The 23760-nt window shown below is 40.4% G+C and overlaps 1 protein-coding gene across 1 annotated transcript in view; it reads right to left on the reverse strand.

The window, feature by feature from the left end:
* Nucleotides 1-22989, reverse strand: part of RYBP (RING1 and YY1 binding protein) — a 75414-nt gene extending 52425 nt beyond the window's left edge. Inside the window, exons 1-2 of the mRNA XM_027121401.1 lie at nt 22779-22989; nt 21909-22034 (exon numbers count right to left, since the gene is read on the reverse strand). Of these exons, the coding sequence (XP_026977202.1) occupies nt 21909-22034; nt 22779-22810 (158 nt within the window). The 5' untranslated portion in view covers nt 22811-22989. The remainder of the gene's footprint in view (nt 1-21908; nt 22035-22778) is intronic.
* Between the last annotated feature and the right edge of the window lie 771 nt (nt 22990-23760).

Genomic DNA, 23760 nt, shown 5'->3' on the forward strand with positions numbered 1-23760 from the left:
GAAAAGGGCTACTACAATAAGGTTCTTATACTATATATAAGAAGTGTAATATGACTTAAAGGTAAACTAAGTTAAAAGATGTATATATACTAAAGCAACAACAACCGAAGAGTAATAGCTGAGAAGGTAAGAAAGGACATACGTGAAATAAAAAAACAAAAACAAACAAGCAAACAAAAAAACCTCAAACCAAAAGAAGAGGGGGAACGAAGAATCAAGAATAGGTGGGAAGGGACTTCCCTGGTGACACAGTGGTTAAGAATCCGCCTGCCAATAAATGCAGGGAGTGTCGATCCCTGGTCCGGGAGGATCCCACATGCAACTAAGCCCATGTGCCACAACTACTGAGCCTGCACTCTAGAGCCTGTGAACCACAACTACTCAAGCCTGTGCCTAGAGCCCATGCTCCACAACAAGAGAAGCCACTGCAATGAAAAGCCTACGCACCAAGGAAAAGTAGCCCCCACTCGGTGCAACTACAGAAAGCCCGCGTGCAGCAACAAAGACACAACACAGCCAAAAATAAAGAATAGGTGGGAAAAATAAAAAACAAATAGTAAGACAGTAGTTAAAATTTAAAACCAATAATATCAATAATCACATTTAATGTAAATGGTCTTAACACCACAATTAAAAAGGCAACGTTGTGATATCTGATCAGAAAAACTAAACCCAACTACCTACTGTCTGCAAGAAACCCACGTCAAATAAAGATACAAATATGGGAAAGGGTATGCCACGCTAACCCTAGTCAAAAGAAAGCTGGAATTACTATATTAATATATGACAAAGTAGGTAACAGAGCAATAAATTACCAGGGATAAATAGGGTCATTTCACAATGACAAAGAGCTCAATTCGTCAAAAAGACATTATTCTAAATGTTTAGACACCTAACAACAAAATTGAGATAATTAAACCAGAAGTCAATGAGAAGGATACCTAGAAAATCCTCACACACTTGGAAACTAAGTAACATAATTCTAAATAATGCATCAGTCAAAAAGAAATTAAAGGGATAAAAAAGTATTTTGGATTGATTGAAAAGGCAAACACGTTATCAAATTTTATGGGTTGTAACTATAATAGTACTTGAGAGGGAAATATATAGCATCAAACGCCTGTATTTAAAAAAGAAGGCTCTCAAATCACTGACCTCAATTTATACCTTAAAAAACTAGAAAGGTATAATAATAGTAAAGACTAAAACAGAAATCAACAAAATACAAAAGAGAAACAAGAAAAATCAGTGAAATCAAAACCTCACTGCGATCAATAAAATCCTGGTAAGCCCAACGAGACACACCAGGAAAAAGGGAGAAAACACATATCACCAATAAGGAATAAAAGAGGTGACAACTCGGGCTTCCCTGGTGGCGCAGTGGTTGAGAGTCCGCCTGTCGATGCAGGGGACACGGGTTCCTGCCCCGGTCCGGGAAGATCCCACATGCCGCGCAGCGGCTGGGCCCGTGGGCCATGGCCACTGGGCCTGTGCGTCCGGAGCATGTGCTCCGCAACGGGAGAGGCCACAGCAGAGGCCCGCGTACCGCAAAAAAAAAAAAAAAAAAAAAAAAAAAGGTGACATCTCTACAGATGTTATAGATATTAAAAGGATGATATGGGAATATTATAAGCCACTTTATTTCAGTGAAATGGACAAAGTTCTACATTCCTTGAAAGGCACAAACTGTCAGAGTTTGTGCAGGAAGAAAGAAGTAATCTCAATATTCTTACACCTTTTAAAGAAATATAATTTGTAGTTAAAAACTACCTATAAAGAAGACTCTAGGCCCAGATGGCTTCACTGGTGAATTCTACCAAACATTTAAGGAATAAATAACACAAATTCCATACAAACTCTTTCAAACAATTAAAGAGAAGGAACATTTCCCAACTCATTCTATGAGACTCACATTAGCCTGAATGTAAAACCAAACAAATATAAGGTAAGAAAACTACAAACCAATGTCCTTCGTGAACACAGATGCAAATATCCTTAACAAAATAATCCAACATGGATTATTGCCCTGAGAATACATCATGACAAAATGAGATTATGCCAAAAATACAAGGTTGGTTTAAAATTCAAAAAATCAACCAATGTAATTCAGCATTACACATGAAAACCTGTATAACTGTTTTAATATATCCAGGGGGTAACTATATTTGACAAAGTCCAACATCTATTCCCCAATAAAAACTCTCAGCACACCAGAACAGAAACTTCCTCAACCAACCAAAAGAAAACCCAACTAAATACCATACCTAATGGTAAAAGACTGAATGCTTTACTTCCTTAAAAATCAGGAACAATACAAGGATTTTCACTCTTACAACTTCTATTCAACATTGTACTGGACAAATGACCAGTGCAATAGGCAAGTCAGAAAAAACAAACAAAAAAAATCAAGGCATCCAAATTGGAAAAGTAAAACTATTAATTCATAGACAAGATCATCGATGAAAAAAACTACAGAACCTGAAAAGAACAAAACAAAAACCCTGTATTTTTATAAACTAGCTACAAACAACCAGAAATTGAAAATTTTAAAGTACCAACATTCACACAGCATCAAAAATGTGATAAACTTGACAAAAATATGCAAGACTTGCACACTGAAAACCACAAAACACTGTTGAGAGAACATTTAAGTAAATGGATAGCTACACAATGTTCAAGGATTGGAATATGGAATCTAATGTTAAGATGTCCATTTCTTCCCAAGTTTATCTATAGATTCAACAAATCCAAACAACAATCCCAGCAGGCTTTTTTGTAGAAATCGACAAGCTGATTCTAAACTTTATATGATAATGCAAAGGACCTAAAATAATGAAAATTACTTTGAAAGCAAAATTAAAAGTCTTATCAGCCTGCCTCTGTATCCAAGGGCTCCACATCCACAGATGCAACCAAGCAAAAATATTTGGGGAAAAAAAATCCAACAAAGCAAAACGTGAATTTACCATACGTCGTCAACTATTTACATAGCATTTACATTGTGTTAAATAGTAAAACTACTGTAGAAATGATTTAAAGTACACAAGAGGATGTACACAGGTTACATGCAAATACGCCATATTATATAGGGGACTGGTGCTTCTACGGATTTTGGTATCAAAAGGGGGTCTTACAACCAATCCCCATGGATAGTGAGCATCTACTGTATGCCCCGATTCCAAGACATTACAAAACTATACTAATTAAGATAGTAGTAAAGAAAGACAAACATATCAATGGAACAAAATAGAGTGACAAATACACAGTCCATTGATTTTCATCAAAGATGCCAATGCAATTCAACGACGAAAGAATAATCTTTTCAATAAATGGTGCTAGAACAACTGGATAGCCATATATGTAAAACAAACAAACAAAAAAACCCAACTTACTTCACCCTTACAAAATTTGTATACAAGTGTTAACCCAAAATAAACTAAAGACCTAAAGGTAGGCATTATAACTATAAAACTTCTAGAAGATGATCTGAGAAAATCTTAGTGATCTCTGGCAAAGATTTCTTAAATGACACAAAAAATTATAGAAGAAAAAGGAAATTAAAATTCATCAAAATTAGTATATCTGCTCTTCAATATACTTCCAAAACATGTATCTGAATCTAGAAGAACTCTCACAATTCATAAGTCAAGCAACCATATTTTAAAATGGAGGAAAGATATAAAAAAGATAATAAAAAGAAAATACACAGATGGCAACTAAGCACATGAAAACACGCTCAACATCATTAGTTATTAGGGAAACACAAATTAAAACCGCAATGAGATACCATCAGAAGCCCTCTTAACATTAAAAAGACTGACCACATCAAGGCTGGCAAGATGTGGAGCAATTAGAACTCTCATACACTGCTTTGGAAATTTAAAATAATATAACCACTTTGAAAAAAAAGTCTGGCAGTTTATTAAACACACCCACTGATTCTACTCTGAGGTATGTACTCCAGAGAAGTGAAAGTATACATCTACACCAAGACTTGTTCAGCAAAGTACAAAGCAGCTTTTTGTTTGTAAGAGCCAGAAAATGGAAACTCAAAGGTCCATCAACAGATGAAAGAATAAACAAATAGCAGAATATGCATGCAATAGAATATTACTCAGCAATCAGAAGTAATAAACATGGATGAATCTCAAAATAAGCATGCTGATTGAAAGAAAACAGACCCAAAGAAGTGCATACTGTATGATTACATTTGTGTAAAATTCAAGAAAATGCAAGCTAATCTATAGTGACAGAAAGCAGATTAGTGGTTGCCTGGAGACAGAAAGGAGCGAAAGCAATTACCAAGGGGCAAGAGGAAATTTTTAGGAGTGATAGATATGATCATTATCTTCTTTGTGGTGGTTTCCCAGTTTACTCTTCAAATGTGAAGTTTTTTATATGCCGATTATACCTTAATAAAACTGAGAAGGAAACACAGATGACAAGATGCTGTGCTTTTTTTCCCTGACTGCAGTGTAATACTTCTTGGTTTCTCTTAGATAATACAAAGGATTAAGTAACACAGAGTTAATACAGAAATTATACATTAGTGTACAAAATTTACACAGGTTTTACTGTTTATCATCTTTTAAAATCAGGAGATAAAAAATCTAGCTGTTTAGTACTATCTGACAACACATTCTAGAAATGCTACAAATAGATCCTCTTGAAGAGCAGTTATCTTCTCGCTAGTTTCGAAGTATTTTCAAAATACCCCATCTTCATTCCTAGTAATTTTAACTGACAATAGAGCCTGACATTTTAGCTGTAAATTTAGTATCAATACCATCATTACCATTACACACACACACACACACACAAAACACATCCTATAAATTATAACATGCATCTCTTCAGGAACAATCTGCACTGCCAGAGTTTCACCAAGGCATAAAGTGGTTTTCCTGATGACTGGAAGAGGTCATAAATCTAGCTTGTTTACAGCTTCGTGTCGTGTATTTGGGGTCGCTATGCTATTTCTCACACTCCGTACAGTAGAGTAATCCTACTCTTCTTATCTCCACACCAGTATCTGATCCAAACAATTTCATGTCCAGCACAAGAAAAGATATGAAAGGAACGAAACACAGCCAGGCTGAATTTACTGAACGGTCAGTTATCTAGTTAGCTCTTCCCTGCTTCACGTCACCTAAAACTTCTCATAGGGCTGGACACGGAGAGTTGGGACTTCTTTCCCTACTTTTGAATCCATGAGTCTTGAAAAGCCAGAGGTTAGCAAAGAAAAGTATGTATCAATTTCCACTTGCCAGAAGCCTCGTGTGTTCTAATTCCAGGGTCTGCTGTTTGGTGTTTTGTTTGGGGATTTTTCTTGGGGGGGGGGGGGGGGGGGAATGATAAAAAGGTTGAAGCTAAAATGAATTTGGGGGTTAGATGAGGAAATTCTAAATCATATAAGACAACTGAAAACTGGCTCTAATGTTCTGCATTCATCACTCTTACTGTGCTTCATCTCATAAAGCAGAAGCAGGGGAGGCCAACTAAACTGGTTCCTCTGATTCTAAATGCAGCCAAATGGAAAGAATTGAAAAAGTGTTCATTCACAGGTAATAAAATGTATTCCACAAATATTTGCTAAACTGAAAGTCAAACTGTATCCTCAAGAACAGAACTATAGAAAAAGTCTGATTTATCTGCACACTACAAATATTCTGACCCTAAAGAACAATCAGTTAAGTCCAAAAGCCTATTCTTTAAAGGAAAATATAAAGAACACAAGAAAACCACATACTATACCTTACTTTCTACAATCCGGATAGGTTTACTCAATTACATAAAGGTAAAAGTGTTTTAAAATGAAATTCACAGTAGCAGACACCACCATGAAGTCAAAGTTAGAGTTAGCTCTGACCTATCGAAACTCTCATTCATTAGCACGAGGGTTAGAAAAGTTAAAATGACACAAAAATATATATGTCATTATGTCAGACTTTGAAAGGTTTTCCACTTCACCACATTGCCTATTACTAAGAAGCTGGAGAATAAAAACTATTGTAAATTTGAATTTTACTTTATAGACATTTGAACAAGAGTTACAAACAATTTCTAAAGCAGTATTTCATAGAAAACTATAGAGCCTGGATAAAGGAAAGGGGAATAGGAAAAGATAATCAGGACCTGTTTACTTGACAAAATCACTGAACTGGAAATAAAACAAACTTCCAGGGACAGGAAAACAAAGCTAAAAAGGACACTTTAAAGATTCTATTGGTCACTGAGAAAAACAAAGCAATATCCTTATACCAATTTTCTGTGAGCATGTTACGAACAAAATTAATTCTGAAAATACACCTCTCAAAACCACAAGAGGATCACGACTCGTCAAGTTAGCATAAATTGATTAAGTATTAGGATTAACTCTAATACTAAGTTTAGCAAAAGTTTCCCAATCTACTGAACAGCTTGGTTGCTGTGTACTAAATTTATTCAATTTTGTAAAGACATTTCTTGCTTGTAAATATTCTTTAAAACTAGGTATTGATTTTACAGAAGTTTCTACATTAACATCTATTTAGAAACCTTAGTCTCTATTTTCAATGATAATTTGTTTATTCTCAAAATTCACACTATAGTTATTAAGTGCTTATTAATAGCTAATAGTTTTATTTAAAATGCAACAGGGCTTCCCTGGTGGCACAGTGGTTGAGAGTCCGCCTGCCGATGCAGGGGACACGGGTTCGTGCCCCGGTCCGGGAAGATCCCACATGCCGCGGAGCGGCTGCACCCGTGAGCCATGGCCGCTGAGCCTGTGCGTCCGGAGCCTGTGCTCCGCAACGGGAGAGGCCACAACAGTGAGAGGCCCGCGTACTGCAAAAAAAAAAAAAAACAAAAAGCAACAAATTCACTTTTTTACCAAAACATCCCAATTCATCAGGAAAAGTATCTTCTCACATGAAATTCATTACTCACATGAAATTCATTATTAGATCAAAGATTTCTGAAAATACTAACAATTCAGAGGCTCAGTACCAGCTGAAAGGGAAAGATCCGGGACTTCACTCCTGAAAAATAATAGGTAAAATTCCAACATGTCTAAATTATTAAACAATTCAAAAAATTCTCTAGCCTACCTCTTGAACATCCTTTTGCTAAGAGAATTACAATCATTCTGAGTCCTATGTAGCTGCAAAATTTCTAAGAAAAATAAAGACTTCACGATCTTGTCAATTTTAATCCTCCTTAAGCCATACTCTTGAGCCTAGTAGACCCTCTAGTCACTGTTTTACAAACCTTTAAAGATAGCTCTGTTTCTAAAACCTTCAAGCAGAATGGAATTTAAGAGGAGGTCACTCTTTAGGAGTTCTCCTGAGAAGGATCACCTTTTTAAAAGATACTGCTTCAGAAGAATTCTATTTTGCAATCAATTGTTGTCTCAGCTGTGAGCAGAAAAGCAGGTATCAACTTGAAAGGGAGATAATCAAGGGACCTATCTAAACAGTAACAACAGAACAGCAACAACAGAACAGTAACAACAGACTATGCAAAGAGTAATGTAAAATTAGAAACTAAAGAGAGGAAGTAAATTAGGGTTAGCAGTATTTCCAAGTCATTTACCAAGGTGTTTTCTTTTTTAAATGGACATACCCATTTGCAGAGAGGGTTAACCAATATACAGCACAATCATTTTAAAAAGGAAACAGGATTCTTAAAAGGGAGATTAGGAGAATGGATTACACTCTAAAGGGTTTCATGAAGAATACAACAGCAGCAGCACAGAAGACCCTGCCTCTGAAGACATAACAGCATGTCACTGTACCTGCCCATGAGAGCTTCAAATGTAAACTTGGGGCAACAAACGCAAACAAGAAGTTTCGGTACAAAAATTATGCTATGCTATGCTAGAGATGGATACAAACTGCTTCAATGATCACAGAAAAAAAAGAATCAAGAAAGGATTCCCAAAAGATCTGACATGAGCTATGTCTAGAAGCAGAAGGTGGCATTTCCTAGGCAACAGTAAGAGGTAAGAATATAGTTCCCTGTGCTATACAGTAGGACCTTGCTGTTCATCCATTCTACAGAGTCTTTCTTTTAATTAAACGATATAATAAAGACCAAATAAGCATACCCCTAAGGCTGCAGGACACCTGTCTGTACTTAAAAAAAAAAAAAAAAAAAATTCATCTTCCACACCAGGTGTTCTGTCTCGAAGCCCTTATCTTAAAGATCCTTAATAGGAGATTAAATGAATCTAGTGTTTTGGTCAGTCTGCAGTGAGCTTAATTTATTTGGGAAAATCAGGGACAAGGATTTATTAACCCATAAATGAAGAATTTAAAAATAAAAAGATTAACTATAACTTAAATAGGAAACTATTTAGTTACACATAAAGTTGACAATGCCAAAAAGTTTTAACAAAGTTTTCCTTTTCGAGATTCTGAAATGTGTATCTACTGATATATCTTGGGGGTGGAGGGTAAGACATTACAAATACATTATTTTCTATATATTTTAAGACAAGTTATTTGGCATCATGATATTCAAGAGTCATTATATTAAAAGCTAACAAAACTGACATAAATCACAGTGTTTCAAAACTGGAGGAAACATAGACATCATCTAGTTCTGTGAATTTCAGGGAATTTCAAGTGTTAACTGCAACCCACAGTTTTACATTCCAACCTAGCTCACAAATCTGTACATATATATTTTACAATATATTATTTTTAAAATATATATAATTGTAGTAGCGGACATCGTGTATAGTGAAACTTTTAAGAAATCCTAGGCATTAAGATTGCCCCTGCCAAAACAGTAGACATCTTTGTAACATGATTACATCAAACTTCATCCCCAAAGTCAATCAGGATAGCTACATTCCACAAACCTCACAACTCTTCAATAAAGAAAAACAAATACCAAAGCAGAATTTCATGTTGTAAGACATCACCAAGATCAGAAATGATGAGTCTTTCGTAGGAGTTCTGATGGGTTCTTTGTGTAAGATTTACAGCCCTTAACTATATAAGGGTAAAGGCTATATAGACAGGAAGAGAGGCACTGTGAGGCAAATCATGCTGAGCCAAAGTAAAACTATCCGAAAAGGCAGAGAGAAAACCAAGGGGCAAAGAACATTCCACCTACCTCCCCCTGTCATCACTCGGTCCTGAGCACCAAAACATAACTTCCCTTCTATAAATATGCTTCAACGATGCACACCAAAAGTACTTGTGTCAAGATGACTTGATAGTTTACTGTCACACATTCTGTCCCAGGGTACCCAGCAACAAATTGGATGTCCTGTGACTTCCTCAATTTTCTTAATTGAAGAAGAAACCAGAAAAAGGTCAGCAATGCACACACTGAAAGGAGAATCTACATATTAGAACACAAAGAATGAACACCTGATGATATATGCTGCACCTGACTCTGCCCAGGAGACGACTGCCTTGCACTGCACCACCGCACTGGGAGAGTCAATCATTCACAAACTGCCTCTCACCACTGACTTTCAATGGTCGCATGCAATGTTCCTTCAAAGAACTGTTTTAATTTTCTGAGTAAGTCAAGCAACGAACAGCACTTCAGACGAATAGCACTTCAAATAATCTGATTTTAAGGCAGTCGGCGTATATAGCATATTCTTAGCCCATTTTTATGGGTATATTTAACCGAGAAACAGAAAGATAAACACTCAACTTCACAACAAGCAAAATACATCACCTAATCTACACAGACTTGTATTAACTTTTTACATCACACGTAACCTGATTAGGCTAATAATAATGACGGAATAACTCTGAATCAAAAGAATACAGTTAGGGCTTCCCTGGTGGCGCAGTGGTTGAGAGTCCGCCTGCCGATGCAGGGGACACGGGTTTGTGCCCCGGTCCAGCAGGATCCCCCCATGCCGCAGAGTGTCTGGGCCCGTGAGCCATGGCCGCTGAGCCTGCGCGTCCAGAGCCTGTGCTCCGCAACGGAAGAGGCCACAAGAGTGAGAGGCCCGCGTACCGCAAAAAAAAAAAAAAAAAGAGCACAAAACATTTTTTTCTTAAATGTTTTAGTATTTTTTTCATCCATATTTATTGGAGTATAGTTGCTTTACAATGTTTTGTTAGTTCCTGCTGTGCAGCACAGTTAATCAGCTATATATATACACATATATCCACCCCTTATTTGGATTTCTTTCCCATTTTGGTCACCACAGAGCACTGAGTAGAGATCCCTGTGCTATACAGTAGGTTCTAATTAGTTACCTATTTTATACATAGTAGCGTATATATGTCAATCCCAATCTCCCAATTCCTCCCACCCCCATTTCCCCCTTGGTATCCATACATTTGTTCTCTACATCACTGTCTCTATTTCTGCTTTGCAAATAAGTTCATCTGTATTATTTTTCTGGATTCCACATATAAGAGATATTATACAAGAGCACAAAACAATTTTAAATTTACAAACACAACATATTTTAGAGTATACAGATATGTTCCAATAATAACAGCTGTTTTAATACTAAGTTAGTGTAACCAATATAAACAAAACTTTCAAATCCCTTAATCTAAAATTTGATTTTGCTTACTTAAATTTCAATATTCTAGAATTAGATTTTTTTTAATTTCCTATTGTGAAAATTGGTTTTTCCAACCGCAAAACTGATACCAACTCATCCACACTACAGAAATCACAGAAAAGCACACATACAAAAAAACCCCATCATCCCACCAAGCAGAATTAGTATTTTGATCAGTCATTACTTCTAGGTATGTATATTAGGTGAAATGGTATGAAATATTATTTCAAGTGGGATTATATTGTTCATCATTTTGTAACTTGCTTTCTTTCAATATATTAAGAGCATTTTCTTATATTAAATATTATTTCTAAATGTGTTCTTAAATTTTTATTTGGAAATAATTATAGATTCACAGGAAGTGGCAAAAATAGTACAAGGTCCCAAATAACCCTTACCCAATTTCCCCAAAATTGCATCTTCTTGATTATAGTACAGTATCAAAACCAGGAAATTTACATCGGTATACTATATGTAAACAGTTCTGTGTCATCTTATCACACGTGTAGATAGATGAAACCATCACTACAATCAAGATTCAGATCTGTTCCATCACCACAAAGACCTCCCTCTTGCTACCCTTTTCCAATCACATGCATCTCCCTCCTTTTCCCGCCATCCCTGACCCCTGACAACCACTAATCTCTTCTCTCTGTAATTTTGTCATTTCAAGGATGTTAATGGCATCCTACAGTAGGTGACCTTTAGAGATTGACTTTTTTCCCTCAGCACAAGGGCCCTTTGAGATCCATGCCAGTTGTATGCATTGATAGTTTCTTCCTTTTTAACTGCTGAGTAGCAGTCCATGGTATGGATGTACCATTCACATACTGAAGGACATTTTTGTTTCCAGTTTCAGGCTATTGCAAGTAAAGTTGCCATGGATACTTGTGAACAGATTTTGTGTGAATGTCAGTTTTCATTTACCTGGAATAAACGCCCAGGAGTGAAATTCCTAGGTCACATGGTAAGTTTTATAAAAAACTGCCCAAACTGTTTTCCAGAGTAGTTGTACCATTCTACATTTCCACCACCACTTGATAGAGATCTCAAACCATTTTTAAGAGATGCAAAGTATTTATGGCTATTCGATAGTTTCTAACAATTCCTTGTTGATTCCTATATAAGTAATTTCATTTTTTGTTAAAATAACGATGCAATTAATATACATAACACAGAATTTTCACATGCAGATCACACAAATTCCTGTAAATTAAATTGTTGGGGAAGAGGATACAAATATTTTAAAGGCATTTGCTACCAACTGCTGTGATGGCCTTTGGAAAATTTAAATCAACTTACACACCACCCACCCAAGGGTCTGTAAAAATGCCCATTTCCTAGCCTCACTAAAAATTTTTTTTTAATCTTTAATTTTTTACTTGCAAAAAAATGTTACCTTGTTTTGTATTTATTTGAATAATGGGAAGGTTGTATACATTTCCCACACCTCCTAACTTAATTTGCAGTTCTTTCATAAATTACCTGTTCATGTTCTTTGCCAACATTTTACTGGAATGTTGGTTCACTGATTTTAAGACCTGGTTCTGTCTCTCTAACTTACGTTGCAAAGAAATAGGTTTTTAAAATAAACGTCTGAAATTCAAGCCAAGTGTTAGTAATGCAAGATAACTGCTGATTTTAGGATGTAAAAAATAGTTTAGTTGATATGGTCCCCCAATTTATCAATTCCTATACTTCACACAACATATTTATTAATTAAGGAATCACCTCTAATGCCAGCTCTGGATTAAAAACATGGTTCCTAGAACGTTGATCACTTCTCTTAAGCTCACTTCAAAATACTAAGACATAATTTTTCCATAACAGACATCAAAAACGATCTTCACCTTCATAAGGAAGCGTGGCTGGCTTCTCTTTAAAGGAGAATTTAAGGTCATCTAAACCAGTCTTCAAAGTGTGCTCCCCACACCAGCAGCCATCAACATCACCTTGGACTTGAACTTGTAAGAAATGCAAATTCTCAGGATACCCCAGACCTACTTAATCAAAAACTCATAGCCTACATATGAAATCTGATCTGTTGTTAGAAAAGAGTCACCAGGTTTGTTTTCGCCCTCTGAGTAACCACCATGCACTTTTGTGTTTAAGACCCAATAAGCTGATGAAACTGGCATCCTATATCACCCTTAATTTCTTGTCCCTCCCAAAGGCTATCAAAGTTTCCTCTTCAATTGTATTGCTTATGATCTGAAATTACAGAGAAAATGTTTTGAGCAAGTTTTAAGATGCTTCTTTTACATCCCCCTTTCCTAGTTTCTTTTCCCAGCCAAAGGATAATTTAAATAGATTTTCTAAATTGACAGAGAGAGGAAAGGAGAGGAGGAATAAAGATCTAATTGTATTTAAAAATAAAAATTTCACCTGTTTTACCTTGTGATTTCAACTACAGATGGTCCCTGACTTACGATGGCTTTTTCAACTTTACAATGGGGCAAAAGTGATACACATTCAGTAGAAACCACACCTCAAATTTTGAATTTTGATCTTTCCCTGGGCTAGAGATATGTGGTACAATACTCTCTGGTGATGCTGGGCAGAGGCAGGGGCCGCAGCTCCCAGTCAGCCACGTGATCAGCAGGGCAAACAACCAATGTACTTACAACCATTCTGTACACAGACAACCAATCTGTTTTTCACTTTCAGTACAGTATCGATACATTATATGAAATATTCAGCACTTTGTTAAAAATAGGCTTTGTGGGCTTCCCTGGTGGCGCAGTGGTTAAGAGTCCGCCTGCCAATGCAGGGGACACGGGTTCGAGCCCTGCTCCGGGAAGATCCCACATGCCGCGGAGCGGCTGAGCCCGTGCGCCACAACTACTGAGCCTGTGCTCTAGACTCCGCGAGCCACAACTACTGAAGCCCGTGTGCCTGGGGCCTGCGCTCTGCAGCGGTGGAGGCCATCACAATGAGAAGGCTTCACGCCACAACTAGAGAAAGCCTAAGCGCAGCAACGAAGACCCAATGCAGCCAAAAATAAATTTAAAAAATTAAAAAAAAACCCCAGCTTTGTGTTAGGTGATTTTGCCCAACTATAGGGTACTGTAAGTGTTCTCAGCACGTTTGAGGTAGGCTAGGCTAAGCTGTGATGTTTGGCAAGTTAGGTGTACGTATTAAATGCATTTTTGACTTACGGTATTGTCAACTTATGACGGGTTATCTGGATGCAACCCCATTTAAAGTCAAGAAAAATCCGTACTTATGATTTCTGAGTAACACGGGAGTTTATCTGCAATGCCTTTACTGAGAATTCATCTTTGGCACCACAGTCTGTGTCAATCACTGCACAGAAGTGAAAAAATAGCCACATAAAGAATGAGTCAAGACTTAACAGCAGTAATTAATCCAAATAACAGTAATGTATACCACGTATAAAGTGCAACTATCAAGTTATGGGTATGTTAAAACACAACAGACCTTAACACAATGAACAGCATAGCAAAACATTTCCAAGAACACCCAAGATGTTCCGTAGCCATTTTTAAACTCCCTTTAGGTGCCAGCTTACAAGTGCACCCACCTAGCTCCTTATCACATCTCAAAACTGGTTTCCACAACGTGACTGATCCTCTGCTTTATTAGCACACTTTTCGACATGACTTTTGGCAGCCTAAATCACCAAATGGGCAACAAAAAAGGAAAAAGAGTCGTCACTGTTATTTAGTTAAGTGTGCTAAAGCTCTGAAGCCCAAAACCACTCCAGGAAGTACTTTAAATGCATGGCCCAAGGTCTCCAAGGTTGTAAACTCTGTTTAATTTCTAGAACATGTTTAGAAAACAAAATCAGAAAAATGAGAATACTACTTCTTAAGGACATGCTTTATAAAGACAAATTTCCCGTAATCCAATAACTTTACAGACAAGACGCAAGCCCTAAAGTGCAATACATATCAGAACTCTTAGCTGCAACAGTTTTAAAGGCGACTCCAAACTTCCAGTCTTCATCTATTCTACATACATTGAGTGAACCCCTACCAAGTGCCTGGCACTGTAACAGACATAGGAAAAGATATGAAAAGAAAGATCGTGCCCTCAAAAAAAAGGTGGAAACGTAACAAAGGTAATCAAACAAAAATGCGGTTCAAATGTTATGAAGAGGTATACATGATCTTAGGGCGTTGGAAAAGGCTTCCAGAGACAAATAAGAGTCAGCCAGGCTACAAGGAAGGAGGAGCATTTTAGAAGAAATCCAGAGGAAAAGAACGTGTGAAGGTATGGAAATGAGACATCATGGTCCATGCTAGGAAAACACCAAGCAGTTCGGTATGAAACACACACATGCTGTGTGTGGAGGGCAGACAGGGTGGTGGCAGGCTGCTTCCAGAAATTCTAAAGAAACGGTAGAGGACCATGAAGCCCCTTGTGATGCTCAGGATTTGGACTTTAACCTAGAAGCAATGAGAACCAGGAGATAATTTAAGCTGTCCAAATGGAGAGGCCCAAGAACCAGTCGGATCTGTTTGTCACGTGTATGTGTACATGGGGATGGTGACAGGTGGTTAATAAATAGTATCTGGGAATTACCAGCCTGTGAACAGAAGTGGAAAGGTACGGGTGACATCTAAGGAGAGTGAACAGTTAAAAAGGAGGTAGGAGGAGGCAAAGAACTAACTAACTTGTATCAACCTGTACAACAAACCCTACATCCAAGAACGAAAAAGGCCTAGTTCAAACCTCAGATTCAGTGAGGCCTTCCCCAACACACCCCATATACTGTCTCTACCTCCTCTAAAAAGCACTTAGGGTCTCTACCAGGTACCCGTTCACTCCATGCCTACCATGGTATTCACACCACTGGCTATCTTTTTATGTCTTATCTTTTCAACAAGTTTGTTAGGTTCCTTGTTTATTCAACCAGTGCCTTGAAATATAAATGACCAATGAACAATATTACTCATGAGAGCCAAAAGTTTACTCCATTTGCATACTCCAGAAAATTCCACACACCAGGTTTTATTCCTTTCACCTAATGATGTGTGGATTTTATGCTGCTGCTGGGAGGAGATGACTGTGTTCAACTGTGTAGGTAATGAACAGAAGGTGCAGAGAGATCCCATCTCTCGAATGTGTTAGGGGTCTGTATGTAGAGTTAAGCTCTAAGATATTCTTAGGATAAAACAGCAGTGGTTGACTACACAAGAACCACACAGAACATGGATATTCACAAGCATAACAATGAGTGAAAAAAGCCAGACCCAGAAGTGTACATACTGTATGACTCCACTTAAATAAAGTTCAAGGGGAAGTGACTGCAGCGTGAACAAGGGGCATCTGGGGTCCTGGTAATGTTCTGTTTCTTAATCTGGGTACTGGTTACACAGGTATGCTCACTTTGTGCAAGTTCATCAAGCCTTACAATTATGATTTGTGCACTTCTCTGTATGTATGCTACAGTTCAAAAAGTTTACTTAAAAATAAACAAGCAAGGCTTCCCTGGTGGCGCAGTGGTTGGGAGTCCGCCTGCCGATGCAGGGGACGCGGGTTCGTGCCCCAGTCCGGGAGGATCCCACATGCCGCCGAACGGCTGGGCCCGTGAGCCATGGCCGCTGAGCCTGCGCATTCGGAGCCTGTGCTCCGCAGCGGGAGAGGCCACAGCAGAGAGAGGCCCGCATACCGCACAAAAATAAAAATAAAATAAACAGGCAAAAAGAAAAAACGGGAGAGGAGATAGTGTTAGGAAGTATAAAGGAAGATGTCGCAAAGAGAAAAGGCCCTGGCGATGGGACAAGAGGGCAAATGAGAACCACAATGACTGTAAAATGTTTTACTTTAAGTTGTAAAGGAGACTTTTGGAGACCCACCATTTCCTAAAGTACTAAGGAACCGAATTAGTGCTAATAAGTATTTTCATAAGCTACAGCCACTTGGAATTTCTTCAGCATCTACGGAAGCACACAATAAATACATGACGCATGAAAAAATACACACTGAATCCATTCAAAACCTCCCATCCTAGTAACAGCTGACCCTTGAACAACATGGGTTTGAACTGCACAGGTCCACGTATACACGAATTTTTTTCAATAAACACATACTATAGTACCATACAGTCCGTGGTTGGTTGAATCCACAGATGCAGAACTGCAGATATAGAGACCAACTATGGGACTTGAGCAGCCAGGGAAATCCGTGACAGGTCCTGGAACGAATGCCCCTCAGATACCAAAGGACAAGTGTTACGTGGATTTTCAGCTATGCACAGGGGGGTAGGTATCAGTGCCCCTCACCTTCCAGTTGTTCAAGGGTCAACTGCAACAGGATATACTGGCACGTTAGCTGGCCAGACTTTAGTCTACGATGTGTAGCTAAAAGTTGAGCAGCCTATGCAGAAAGGCTCGAACTCTAAACTGTCCCCCACCAAATGAGCTAACTGGCACAGGTAAACCTCCAGAAATAACTATCCCCTTGCTCCAAAAGAAAGCAGCTTTAGTGTTTCCTAAAAAGGCAAATGTGTATCTCGACACTGCCTACAAAGCAGTCGCTCTGCCCAGTACTCACCACTTTGTAGTTCCCTATTCTGCTCTAATTTCTTCAGAGCACTGGTCTCTAGCTGAAATGATCTTATTCTTCTGTTCGCTTGTTTATTTTCTTGTCCTCGCCATAGTACTTTAAGCTCCACGGGAACAAAGATCTCATCTGTCTGTACACCACTGTACACCCAGAGCCCAGATGTCTGTGTGCTCAATAAAAACTTGTCAACTACCCAGGTAATTTACTTTAAGGTCACCAAGTATACGTAAGATCAAGTCAGTACTAATAAATCAGTTAAGTCCAGTGTAACAGCAAACACAAAATAAATTATCACTCCGTTTCTGGGTAAGAGTGATCTCTAAACCTGTACCCGCTTTTGTATCAGCTACGAGGCCGAAAGGTTTGACAAGGTTTGATGATTTGGAGGACCGGTAATTTTTCTATGTATTTTATGGAGAAATTTTACAAAAGACAAACACTACAATAAAGCCAGTGTGGCCTAAGGAACAGAACCACTGTGGCGAGTGACCCAGAACTGCGGGGAAGGGCCTGGCTCCTCTCTAGGTCAGGCACCCCTCTGCTTCCTGGGAGGCTTCCTATCCGAAAAGTACCACAGGATGATGCTCTTCTGAAGCTTCCAGCAAAGATCAAAACTTTCACGTTTCACTAAATATGTGTGTTTTCCCCTAAAACTTCTAAAGTACTTCATGACTAGTCAAGAGACTTTCAACTATCAGGGTATCTGAATTTAAGAGGAGAAAAAGTCCAAAGTTACAACTGCGAAGAATCAGGGAGTTCCTGGACAAGGAAAATATTTTACACACAAACAACTGAGTACTACCAACTTCCCATTCAATATCCTGAGTACCAGAATTTTTTTTTTTAAAGCCACACAATCTTATTACACATCTAAAGCAAATTCTTCACTTTTACTTGTCTGTATAAACTCTAAATATGGTACATTTTTCAGGGGAATAGTATTCAGTGCAGCACTATTATCGAAGAACCACTAATCAAGAAGAAATGCAGCAATATTTCAGTAATTTTAATTTTACAATAGAGATCATTACATTCAGAGAAATAACAAAACCAGAAGTAAAATATACTTCATTTATCACCATGTCTAGGAAGTTACTCTGCCCAATACTAAAAAACTTCAACTTAGCAGAACAACGGTTAGGTAGATTTCTGAGTTTGTGGTTTTGTTGGTTTTCTTCCTTTTAAAAGCTGATATCCTCTTTCATGAGACAGGCAAAGTGGGCTGGGAAATAGTACTTTGGCTATCACCTAGGGAAGGGGTAGTGTTTCTTTCCCACTCACCACCACCTTCCATAGACACTCCTTTATTTACTACCTTGAAAGGCTCAGAGTACATCAGCATGGTGGGGAGGCGAACTTCTCAGCCGCAGGTGCCTCCTCCATGCTCTAGTGTTAAAGACTTCGTAAAAGTGTATCACAGAACAGGCATGAGGAAGCCATTCAATGTGACAGAAATGTACTAAAACTGGTTTGTGGTGATGGCTGTACAACTTTTTAAAATTTCCAAAAATCACTGAATTGTACACTTATACAGTTGATGCATATGGTATATAAATTATGTCTCGATAAAGCTATTAAAAAAAAAACAACCAGCAGGGTATAAAGTGGAACAGTATAGGCGGAAAAAGGACTGTATTTAAGAAATAAACAGACCCAAAACAAAATTGGTAATACATCCAAAATAAAGCTCTCCACTGCCCCGTGAACCTCCAAGTAGCCTATTAAGTGTTGTCTCCTTCTTCCCTTAACACGTTCCTTTCGAGCTTCTGACCCTCTGCTCTAAGCTGCTACAGAAAGAAGAAAAGACCTTCTGAAACACTTTCATGACTCCACCCACAGAATTAAATTTATCTAGTACACATGGCAATAACAGTGAAAGATGGCAGGTAATTCTGTAGAAATCAATTCTTCTTATCCAGAAGAATTGAGGGGAGGGGGAATTCTTCTAATTGATGCCCAAGCCAGACTGCTCAGACCTCCCACAGCACTTTATTTATACCTCTCTCAGAGCCTTTATAACTTGGATTACAGCCATTCCTATACATGTCTTACCAACCTTTTAACACCCTCCTCCTATCCCCAATGTCTTCAGCAGACTCTTTCACACCCTAGTAATTTAATAAATGTTCTTTGGATGAGTGGCAATATTTTCCTAATGAAACTGAGGAGTATCAGTTCTATTCTCAAAGAATACAGTTCTATGTCCTATTGAACTATCACTAATTCAAAGCTGACTTCCTTGCTTGATTGGTAGATAGATGATGGCAACGACAGTGACAACAGTGATGAACAAACTCCAGAATTACCACTGGCTACCCAACCAGCGAGGCTGTTGTAATACAAAACATCAGCTCAGAGCAATAAAACCCAATTTCTATGCCAGTCAACAGGCTAGAAGTCCTTTTATTACTTAAAACTTATTCTAAAAATCACTGATTTTTGCCTATTACCCAGTATCCAAAACCCACCAAGTTTTCTACTGTCATCAATACCAAGTCTGATTAAAACTATACAAGGCAACAGATGTCAAATCTTTGTTGTATCAAGAAAATTACACACACACAAAAAAGGCCCAGGAAAAAAACAAAGCAGTAGTAACTAGTGTCACAGAAAAATTAACAACAGTTAATACACTGGATAACACAGGAGGAAAATCTGTGAAATTCACCCTTTCACATGAAACCCATCCACAGCATAAGAAAGCCAAATGTTATCTGCCTTTTGATCAATGACTTCTAGAACATAATCTTTTATAAAGACTTCCAGATCTAACACATGAAAATACTGACAATAACCAAGATGAAATTAAGTTATGTAAAAGTATCATAAGTTGGTAAGAATTTAAATCCTCAGATCTCTAAAATCTGTGTTCAAATTCTACACAACCACAGACCTAAAAAAGTCACACTCTTCAAGATAGTAGGTGAGTATCCTGTTCCTGAAACATTTTCATTATTAGTAATTTAATATATTTGTTAAAAAAACAATTCCAATGTTGTCATCTGTGACTCTGAAAAAATTTTAAACATCTATATTGTTTTTAAAATCAAAACCTTACACGTGCTTCCAAAGAGCTGATGAGTCAGATTTTTTTATATGTGTAGAAACTGAAATGCACTTTATTATGAGATAATTATTCCCAGCAATACACTGGATGTAAACTGAATCTGCTTTAAGTTTCTCTTCACCAGTAAAGTTCTCAAGTTCTTAGGAGTTTCCTAGTCATTTACTTTAACATCATCTACGGTAACACTCAAAGCAAAACCACAATAAAGAGGTTTGGCCTCTGAAGGATTCTACATGTAAAAAAACATTACTCAAATAAAATACAATCACTATTGCTTTAAATAACAAATACATTTCTAAACTTTCATGGCATTTGATGGAATTCCCTGTTTTAGATAGCAAAACAAAATCTACTAAGCTCCCAATCTAAATCTACTAATCTACTAAGCTCCCAATGAGTGTTTCTTATTTTAACTAAATCTGCTCTATGATAATACAGAATATTGATATGAATTTACTTTAAAAAGTACCTATGGGGAAATAGGTACTTTTTAGTTCTGGAATACTTTTATTCAAAAGTCTCAGTATTTAGAGTTAGTGGAATTCACAGAACTGTTCCACCAGTAATTGGACAAAGTTGCCCAATATCCTATTTATTCCCAGGTATAAATAAAGCAATGAAACCCTAAGAGGACACATTCATTTAGCCAAAGAACAATAACCAGTTAGAACTGTGCAGTGCTACTACACGGTCATGTTGGAATGCCACCAATTCAAAAACAAGTACCTGATGAAATAAGACTGTTGGCAATCAACTTTAAAGATCCCCAAGGAACTCACTCATTCTGTCTTGCTTTCCCTCTCTCTCTCTCTCTCTCTCTCTCTCACACACACACACACACACACACACACACACAGCCCCCCCCCATGTCTGCCCATTAAATGACATAAAGAATAGTTTTTAACTTCAAACTCTAATCACTGAAACAAATTCCAGTTACAAGTTAAAAGATGACCGGAAGACTACAAAATCAGCTTCCACATTTCATTCAAGAATATCTAAATGTTAAATCTGGAGTAGTTCAACTCGTTTTGATACCACACAGTTTACCACCTTCACTAAAATGAGGAATTCCTTCAACATTCTTTGCATTTTAATAAAGCTCTAAACACAAACTTCAGTATAATCACGCTATCCATTCTACATTTTGCAAAAATCGTCCTCCATCACCATTTCTCATAAGCTAATCAGAAACGTACACACACACACACACACACACTGACAGTTCAGTCTTCCAAAAAATGCACTTCCTTTATCAAACCCCAGCATTTATCTTCAAGTGCAAGGAAAACAAAAAAAAGACATTTGCAGTTCAAGACAGGAAAAGCACAACCACCGCGTTACTGTACAACCACCACCAAATTTCTCAGGGAAGAGAAGAATAATTCACGACAGGCAAATTAAAAACATTCTGCACATGGCAAAAATAAAAGGTCCAATGTCCTACAATCCATAGCAAAGCTTCCTCTCTTTTGGAGCCAATACCAATAAGCCAATGGATACAAGTGTCAAATAAATCCAGCGTCTGTTTGAAACAAGACGAAACCTGGAAAAATTCCCTCCCATAAATCAGTGAACATGAGGCTTTGCACCCAACATGAAATATACACAACCCAAACCGACATCATCCCCCCCACCCCACCTGGCACGTACAGAAAAAGCCGTAATCAACAAGTTGGAAAGAAAGCAGAAAGTAGAGCTCACAACCCTATAACCCCGCCTTTAAAAAAAAAAAAAAAAGTCCTATAACAAAAGGTAACACAGATCTTCAAGTACCTGGTGGAGGTGCCTTTCCTCACATCGCAGATGCTGCATTTAAAGGCTTCCGCACTGTTTCTGAAGGTGCAGACGCTACAATCCCAAAAGCCTTCGTCTGCGGCAGGTTTTGCTTGTCTTTTTGGCCTTCAGAGGAGTGAGGAGTGGGGGAAAGGGGAGGGAAGAGTCAAGGAGCAGGAAAAAGGGGGAGAGACAGCAAAACACAGGCGCTGGTGAGCCGTCGTAATTTCGCAGGAATCCGGCGCTGGAAACTTCGCCCTGGCGACCACCCACCCACCCTTTTCGGGGCCGAGAAGAGGAACCGGGGGAGGGAACGGGGCGCCCCCACCGGCACCACGCAGCCTCCGGGCCCGGGCCGTGCTGTCTCGCACAGTAGGCGGCGGCGGCGCCCCGGGAAGGGCCGCGGCGGGCGCAGGAAGCGGGCGGACTTGTGGACTTGAGTGGGGCTGGGGGGGCCGGGAGGGGAGCCGCGGGCCGGATCTGGAGGGGGCGCGCAGGGACAGCCCGAAGCCGGCGGCAGGGAGTGGGCCGGCTCCTTCCCTCTCCCCTCCCATGCTCGCGTCCTCCCTCCCTCCCCACCTGGTTAAATCTCCCTTTGTCTGGGAGGAGTGGCGGCGGCGGCGGCGGCGGAGGGCGGCTGAGGAGGAGCCGCCATGGCTGCGGCGCGCACGGCCGCCGGCCCCGAGCGGGAGCGACACCGCCTCCCGCCGCCGCCGCCACCGCCCGCCGCCGCCGCCTCCCCCCGCCCCCGGATCTCCATCTTAGCAGCGCCTCCCCCCGCCCCGGGTGGCTCCGGGGCCTAGTCGTCGCCGGCCCCCGCCCGCCCCCAGCCCTCCCTCCCCTTCCGCCCCCTCGGCTCGGAGCAGGTACCTGGTCGGGCTCTTCTTGTCGCCCATGGTCATGGATGGGCTGTACCCCCGCCCCCCCCAAAGCCGAAACCGGCGCTGCTCGGAGGAGAAAAGCCGTCCGGGGAGTCGTCGCGGACCGGCCCCCCTCCCTCCCCCGCGCCCGCCCTCAGCCGCTGGGGCTCGAGCTCCGGCCGCCGCCGACGCCGCCGCTGCCAGTCTCCGGACGAGACTAGTCCCCACCAGCGCCGCCTCCGCCGAGTGACTGACGAGGGGCGGGGCCGGGCGCCGCGCGTCACGCGCCGGGCGGCCAATGGGAAGGCGGCGGCCGGCGCCGCGAGGGCGGGGGCGGGGCGCGGGGGAGGGCGGGGCGTGGCGGACGTGGGCCGGGCCGTTGGTGTGCGTGCCCGGGAGTGTGTGCGCGCTGGGGGCGCGCGTGCCTGCCGGTGGCCCCGCGGCCCGGCGCGGTGGAGCGTGCGAGGCCGGCGGGGCGCACGTGGCCGCGCCCGGGTGCCGGGTCTGGGCTTCTGGCCTCGCGCGGCCGCCTCGTGGGACTGTCGCCGGGCCCCGGGCCCCGAAGCCGCCCCGGGGAAGTAGTTGGGCGCAGTTTGCGCGCGCCGCTGGGGCTTGCAACAGCCGCGACGCTCGCAACGCCTCGAGGCTTGCGGTGCCCCGGGAGCCGGCAGGGCCTCTTTTGGCCCGGGTTCCCCCGTGCCCTTCTGCTCCTCTGCCACGCGGACCTTTGTATCTGCCTCTCGTGAAGTCCCTGTTTCCAGCCGATACACCGCCCCGAAGCCCCTTCCCAGGCCCCTGACGCCGGAGGGAACGTGCGGAAAGGGTGTGGCGCAGCTCAATGTCCCCCAAGGCCCGACACTCAGCTCCTGCTTGAACCCCCCGAGAGCCTAAATAGGGCGTTTCCCCTAGGGAAGCTGCTGTACAGATTCCGGCAGCCACATGCCAACAGTTTAAGCCTTATGTCTCAGCGCCTTCATCTCCAAAATGAGGCT

Source organism: Aethalodelphis obliquidens, unplaced genomic scaffold, assembly GCF_003676395.1.
Source record: "Aethalodelphis obliquidens isolate GAN/ISIS:26980383/991018 unplaced genomic scaffold, ASM367639v1 scaffold22, whole genome shotgun sequence".
NCBI classification, from domain to species: Eukaryota; Metazoa; Chordata; class Mammalia; order Artiodactyla; family Delphinidae; genus Aethalodelphis; species Aethalodelphis obliquidens.